This window comes from Galeopterus variegatus, unplaced genomic scaffold, assembly GCF_000696425.1.
Source record: "Galeopterus variegatus unplaced genomic scaffold, G_variegatus-3.0.2 Scaffold8411, whole genome shotgun sequence".
Classification (NCBI taxonomy): Eukaryota; Metazoa; Chordata; class Mammalia; order Dermoptera; family Cynocephalidae; genus Galeopterus; species Galeopterus variegatus.
Window position 1 is genome coordinate 8,077 of NW_007734522.1, and position 7,947 is coordinate 16,023.

Sequence of the window (7,947 nt, forward strand, 5' to 3'; positions counted from 1 at the left end):
AAAAAAAAAAAAAAAAAAAAAAAAAAAAAAAACTATTCATCACCAAAACAGAAATTCTGTCCCCGTGAAACAATCCCTCCCCATCCCTACCTCCCCTTGGCTCTGATAACCCCTTATCTACTGTCTATCTCTATGAATTTGCCTAGGCTAGATATTTCATTTAACTGGAATCATACAGTATTTGTCCTTTTCTTTCTGGCTTATTCCACTAAGCATGACTTCCAGGTTCTTCCATGCTGTAGTCAGAACCACATTTTGTTCATCCATGCATCCATTGATGAGCACATGGGTTGCTACCACCTTCTGATTATTGTGAATAACAGTGCTGTGAACACTGGAGTACAGGTTCTGTTTGAGTTCCTGCTTTCGATTTTTTCATATATGTACCCATGACACCAGCCTTCTTTAACACATGCTGTCTTCCTTCCCCACCTATGTGTCCCACAGCTGCGGCAACTGTACACTCACAGTGAAGAATGGGTGTCTCAGAGCCCATGACGCCTAGAGAGAGGAGGCGAGGTGGGTGAGCAGAGTGCAGCCCTGGAAACCCAGCGCTGGGTGGCTCAGTCCCCGGCCAGTTGGCTGTGAGGGCAGCCGAGGGCTGGCCAGGGCTGCTGCTCCCTCTAGACCTTCTCCTGAGCAGTTACCCAGAGCTGCTTCTTCAGCCTCCCTCTGGGGAAAGGCAGACATGGGAGAAAGGAACAGGTACTGTCTTTCCCTTGGCAGAGGCAAGTAGTGGCCACTCTGCCCCTCATCAGCCTCCTGCCCCACTCCCAGGTCCAGCAGCAGCACCAGCTCTTCCATGACCAGCTTTGTGACAGTATTTACACCGAAGCCCAAGTGTAACTCCATCAGAGGCACTTTCCAGACACGATGTGACTTGGGACATGCTGGCGTTCTCACAGCCCTGTGGAGGGAGGTGGTGACTTCTGGCAGTGCAGGTTCCATTGTGACTGTAACCTGACCAGCCACGCTGCCACAGCCTCCAGTGAAAAAGCAATTCACGAGCAAATGAAGGAAAAGCAACTAACTGGTTTTCTTAACAACTGCTTGGCTGATAATTTGGGGAGTCTTAATCGCAAGGCTTCTGCAATCTAAAGCCCTGAAAAGTACTTACGATCATCACCCACAGGTCCTGCAGAACACTGGACAGGAGGATCCCTCTGCAAGTCGGTTAGTTCCTAAAACATGAGACAGTGGGTTAGAACTGGTGTGTGCCTGGGGGTGCTGCCTCTACACACCAAAATGTGTATTCCTTGGCCAAAATGAATTCTCCCAGTGGGATGGCTCCTAGGACTCAGGAGGGGTGGTAGACAAGGCAGGTCATGGGGTCTACTCCCAGCTGTGAAGACATCAGAGAAGTAGGTATTATCATTCCTATTTTATAAATTAGGAAATTGAAATGTAAAGAGGTGAAGTTACCTAACCAAGATTACAGAGCTGGACGAGGGCAGGGCAAGCAGTCAGTCACATGTAGATCTGCCTTACCCCCAAACCTAGCCTCCTACCTACTCAGGTGGAGGACGTTCCCTCCTAGGTACTCAGGATATGGAAGAAAAAGAGCCCCAGGAGAGTGTTCTGGGAGAAGGGCAGGAGCCAGGTTTTAGCTGTGGGCTAATAAATTAATGCATGGAAGCACTTAGCACACAGGAAGTACTCAGTTAAAAACAGGACCCTGATATTTCAATCTCTCTAACTCTATCCAGCCCCTCCACCCCCAACCCCATCCCAAATGCCCGACCCATCACTGGGTGTCTGGCAAGTCCTAGGGCTCTGAATGTGGAGAGTAAGGGCACGCGAGACAAAGTCTGACAATGCTGCCCAATGTGCCATGGGACCAGGAATTAATTACACCATAACTAGATTCCCTTTATGGGACACTAACTCTAGCCACAAGCCCTAAAAAGAGATCCTGGCCCAGCATGAGCCTCAAGGCCCAAGACTTTAGGCAGTGACTCTCAAACTTTAGTTTGCATGTATGAGAATGCTTCTTAATATTCCCTACCCTCCCCAGGTTCCAGATCTGGGTAAATTTCTTGGGGTTTCCACAGAGGTTCTAAAAGGAAGGAAGGAGGCACAATGGTGGTGCATCACGTGGCAGGGAAACTCAAAGTTCACACCTGGCTGGTGATGTTCCTCCTCACATGAACCAGTCTAACACCACCTCCTCCACCCAGACCCTCCTGCTCCCAACTTGTGTCTCTGGGACGCTGACCATTCTAGTAACCTTCTCCCTCTCTTGCCATCTTGTACTTACCCCACTTCCCCCCAGATTTAATCTGCCGCAATGGGAGTGGACACACCACAGAAATCAGCAAATGCTACAAATCAGGGCCACATTTTCTCCCCTGGAATTGATTTTTAAACATCTACCAGTACACCACTGGCCAGTTCTCAATTAGTGTCTGATATATCTGAACTCATTTCCTCACAAGTAAAATGACTGTATTGTACTTGGTGAGCACTCAGTAAGCAGCGTTACTAGTTGTCACAGTAGAAGTGAACTTGGGAAACAACTAAGGTAGTGTGAGGGGGCCGGGGGACACTCTAGAGAAATACAATAGAGCTTAGAAACCCTTGCAGAAGAGTTCCGTTTTGCTTACCTCTCTGCTCTGTGCCTCTCAGCACCTCCACTATCACTCTGCAGGGGAATTGTTCCTATCCATTATGACGCTGCATGAATGAATGAGCTCTCTGATAGGACTGTTAAGGCAAATCCTGGAGAGACCACAGAACAGTCAGGGGCAGGAAAAGCCAGCAGTACAGGCCAATGCCCCTCTAGCTAATGAGGTTCCACACCTCCACACTTCTGCATGGGCTGTACCCAGAATCTGCATCCCTTCTTTGGGGGCGTGATGAAAACTTACTGGGACTTAACGATCCTGAAAGACCAGAAGCGGATAGACACCAACCAGCACCAGGGAGTTTTGAATGTTAAGTGGAATTTCAAGGAAGAACGGTGTGACTCCAAAGAACCTTGTCTATTCATATAGCACATTCCTGTGCTCATCTAATAAGGCTAGAAGACTCACGTCTGAGTACCAGCTCCATCACTGGGAAAATCACTTTTACCTCTCTTTGGGACTCAGTATCTGTTAGGTTATAATTATAATTGCCTGCCAACTTGCCAGCATTATTATATGGCTACAAATTTTTTAACGAAAAAAAAAAAAAAAAAAAAAAAAAGAGCACCCAGTAAAGATCAAGGACAACAGCATATAGAGGATGCTACCATTAGTATTATAAGAAGGGGAAAAAGAATGGGTAGAAAAAAATATATGTGTATATATATATTTCTGGAAGAATACTTAAACTAATAACACTGGTTGCCCCTGGGGAGGGGAACTGGATAGCTGGGAACAGGAGTGAGTGGGAGACTTTTCCCTGTATACCCTTTTGTATCTTTTGAATTTGGAACCATGGGAATTTATTACCTAATCAATAAATATTTTATTAATTGTAAAAGACTATACAATTTAAGGCTGTGTAATAATTATTGTTACAAACAACAATAATAGGGGCTGGCTGGTTAGCTCGGTTAGAGTGCAGCCTTCTAACACCAAGGTCACAAGTTCAGATCCCTGTGCAGGCAAGAAGCCAAAAAAAAAGAAAAAAGGAAAAAATACAATAATGATAGAAGTGAAGAGTCCCACAAAAGAGAAAGAAAGTTAAAGTATTAAGTATTGCTAGAGAAAAAGAGTTAAGCAAACCACGGTAAACACTCAATTCTTTTACTGTGTTTCCTCAAATCCAAGATACCATGCATTGTAAGACACGATTTTATTTTATGTACTACTAAAAACGAGAACATGCTGGCAATTAAAACTAACACCAAATGCTTTCTTTACAACTAAACTTTTATCAAAAAAAATTTTTTTTGTAGTGAAGTGATTATAACCTACATTATTTAAGCAGGTAAAAAAATTATGTTGACTTCAATGGTAAATGAGCCAATGACATGAAAAGATAATGAATATAAAAGGAAAACAATTAATAAACAAACACGAAAAATGTTTTTCCTGCACCAGAAATGCAAACTGAAAGAGGAAGATAAGGGCCGGCCCGTGGCTCACTCGGGAGAGTGCGGTGCTGATAGCACCAGGGCCACGGGTTCGGATCCCATATAGGGATGGCCAGTTTGCTCACTGGGTGAGTGTGGTGCTGACAACACCAAGTCAAGGGTTAAGATCCCCTTACCGGTCATCTTTAAAAAAAAAAAAAAAAGGAAGATAATATTACCCATCTATCAAATAAACAAAATCATGTAATTATACTGCAAAATTCTGGAAAGTTTATAGTAAAAATATTATACTTGAGCATTCCTGATGGCACCTTAAGTTGAGGAAACTCTTGAAAAACAAGTGTCATGGAAAAAAATACTTGACTTGTAATGTCATTTCTGGGATTTTCTTCTAAGGAAACAAATAAGCTAAATAAGGCTTAATATTTATAAGCATAAAACTTATCATTAGAATATTTCCTATTATAGCAAAAAAAAAACATATTAGAAAGTACCAACTAATAGGAAAACGGTTAAGAAAACTGCAACAATGTTCACTTAAGGAAATATCTAACAGATAAAAGTGATAATGAAATAGAGCTCCCTACACACTCATAACATATGCTATCTGCTTCTGTAGAGTTGCTTGCTTAACCTAAGTAATTCCATTTTACCCCCTCTGACCTGCAGACTCCCCCCCCAAACATGAGAAACTGTTGACCTTCTCATAGAAACAAAAAAAAATTGCATAGAAACAGGAGCCATACACAGTTAATTATTACATGGGAACAGGAACCATACACAATGAAAACTTGTATGCTTGATTGCTCAAACAGCTCATTCTCAGCCTCTGTGACCTAGCTCCCTAGCTTGCTTTGTGCACCTGGACAAACCTGTGTGCCAACGGGATGTAGTTTTTGCCTTAAAAACCCCATAAGACCAAAGCCCAATGCTGCTCTTCCTTGGTTGCTCCTTGGGAGACGGATGCTGGCCAGCTGGAGTGAATAAACTGCCCTTTTCTGCAAGAGTGGCGTGTAAGTGCATTTCTTGTGGGAGGGTGCCTCACAACAATAACTGAACATTTTTTTAAAAGATATTTTTATTGAAAGACATCTTCCAGGCTTCCTTAGACCCAATCAAGTATCACTCAAGCATACAAAAAGAAAAAAAAAAAAAAAAAGAAAGAAAAAACATGTGAAACTAAATAAGTTGATTTGTTCAGGTATTCCTAGAACTTCTTCTCATTCACAGTCCAACACCAGTGATTGAAGTCCACATAATATCATCTTCTGTGCCTTCCAAGATTATGGTGATGCAGCAGTTCTTAGAGTTCTCCACTATGGTCTCTGGAGTTTTCTTCCAAGCCACTGATATTCTGCAAAGGCCCATGATACAAAATTTCTTTGCACATATCCCAGCAAGAAAAAGTGACCCAGCCTCACTAACTTGAGGGCAGGTGGTGCCATTCTAGGCTTGACATACTTTTAAAGTTAGTATTTCCACAATTCTATTGTTTTTTCCAGGACTTGATACATAATTTGCAGGGCCCATGCAAAATGAAAACGTGGGGTTTCTTGTTCAATAATCATTAAGAATTTCATGATGTAACTGCAGAGCATAAAACCAAAGGTTGGGCCCTTCTAAACACGGGGTTCTGTGAGACTCAACATGCCACACTCCCATGATGCCAGCCCTGGTTTCTTCCTATCCTTGATTCTTTGAAGTAAGGTTCTCCCTGGGCTTATGACTTCAGTCACCTTGGATGTACAGTTGCCATCTCATCCTCAGGGACCAAACTTGTTTCTCCAAGTCTTCATAAATCTCATCAGCCCACATGTTCAAACATGTAGGTTCAAACATACACTCCCCACCCAGCTCCCTGCCTTCAAAACTTTTGATTCCCCATCCTAGGCAATCACAGCACCATTCCCCCAGTGACCCATCTGTGTACCTCCCCGTCTCACTTTCACCACATCCTCTCCTCAAGTACTGTTAGTTCCACCTCTGTCATCCTCCAAGCACTGCTCCTCCCAGGTATCCATTCCATGTTCATTAACTCGGGCAAAGCCTTTGCTGGACTTTCACAATAGCCTCAGCTCTCCCTCTGCCTCACTAAAGGCTATATTTCAGCCAGAAGGATCTTCTTATAACACAGATCTCAGCATGCCATTCACCTATTTCAGTGCCCTAGGATGACAGAAGACCCCTTTTAGAGAATGATTCATCAAAATTATCTCACTTTTAGAAAGCTATTTATAAAAAATGAGTCATACTCTTACAGATTCTGTAATTCCACCTCTGGCAATCAAACCTAGTAATCTGAATTAAGGAAAAGGCTCATTGCACAATGATGTTCATCAGAGCATTATTTACTTAAAGAAGCACTTGTTATAATAACAACGTCAGTGAACTCATATTGAGTGCTTGGTATATGTCCAGCATGTGCTAAACATATACCATCTCATTTAATTCTCAAAACAACTCTACAAACATGTAGGACAGGGAGGCTAAGTGCCTTGCCCGAGGTCAAATGTAAGTGACTTCACATTCTCTAATCCAGGTCCGTCTGACACCCAAGTCCATGCTTTCACGAACTACAAATAATGATTAAAGTTACTGGTCATGGGCCAGCCCGTGGCTCACTTGGGAGAGTGTGGTGCTGAGAACACCAGGGCCACAGGGTTCGGATCCTATATAGGGATGGTCGGTTAGCTCACTTGGGAGAGCGTGGTGCTGACAACACCAAGTCAAGGGTTAAGATCCCCTTACCGGTCATCTTTAAAAAAAAAAAAAAAAGTTACTGGTCATGTACTTGTGGATGTTAATGTTAAAAAATCACGGTTATAAATACTATTTTACAATATGGGAAATACTTATGTTTAATGCTGTGTGAAAAAGTGGATACGACATACAGTATAATCATTTTTTTTTTCCTTTTTTTTTGTCTTTTTTCGTGTCCGGCAACGGATCGCAACCCTCAGTGTTGCACCCGCACCTCGCTCAGCCAGTGAGCGGAACCGGTCTGTATGTGGGATCCGAACCCTCAGTGGGCCGGCCCCATAATCATCATTTTTTAAAGTACAGGAAAAAATACTGTAAGTAGGTATGCTAAAATGTTAACAAATGATAATGTGGCAGAATTGGAACTACTTTTTCTTCCTACTGTTGTGGATTTTCCAAATTCTACTTAATGCATGAAACCTCTATAAGGCCTCGCTGTTACCTACAGAATAAATCCAGTTATTCCAGCACTGCCCCTGAGACCCATCCCAGTCCCACCACTGTTTCCCCAGCCGAGCCTCCTGGTCTCCCCGCTGCCGGGAAGGCCCTTTTCCCCCTTCTCCATCTAATCTTTTTTTTTTTTCCTTTTTGTCTTTTTTACTGACCGGTAACGGGATCGCAACCCTCGGTGTTGCGCCCGCACCGCGCTCAGCCAGTGAGCGGGAACCGGTCTCCACATGGGATCCGAACCCTCGAGGGGGGGAGCGCCGCCGCACTCCCAAGCGGCGCACTCTCCAGTGCGCCACCGGGCTGGCCTTCTCCACCTAATCTTTAACTGCCGAATTCCTACTCATCCTTCAAGTCCAGCTCCAGCCTCCACCCCTCTGTCCAGCCCTTCTGGATACCCCAAGAGCGAGCCTTCCTTCCTCAAGGGACCGGCGCCGCCCGCCTGAGGCAAGCCCCACGTGACCCCGGCCCCGCCCTGCGCTCGCGCTGATCCCTTTTAAGGAGGAACGCCTCCATCCCTCCCTCCCTGGCTGGTGTCGCTGTGTCCTGTGGCCTCTTGGCGCCCTCCACTTCGCGGCTGAGGCGCCCTGCCCGCGTCCCGACGCCCAAAGAGTCGGAGGGTGGGAGGGCTCCTTACCTTCTGGATGCGTTTCAGCGCCATCCTGCCTCCGCTGCTGCGGCCCTGGGCGGCCCGGCTGGGCTGCCAGAGGCGGCCGCTG

The 7,947-nt window shown here is 44.8% G+C and overlaps 1 protein-coding gene across 1 annotated transcript in view; it reads right to left on the reverse strand.

Annotated features, from left to right (window-relative positions):
• UBE2D4 (ubiquitin-conjugating enzyme E2D 4 (putative)) overlaps positions 1-7,941 on the reverse strand; it is a gene marked incomplete at its 3' end in the record, with an annotated part of 12,847 nt that extends 4,906 nt beyond the window's left edge. Inside the window, exons 1-2 of the mRNA XM_008592863.1 lie at positions 7,866-7,941; positions 1,118-1,181 (exon numbers count right to left, since the gene is read on the reverse strand). Of these exons, the coding sequence (XP_008591085.1) occupies positions 1,118-1,181; positions 7,866-7,889 (88 nt within the window). The remainder of the gene's footprint in view (positions 1-1,117; positions 1,182-7,865) is intronic.
• Positions 7,942-7,947: the final 6 nt, after the last annotated feature.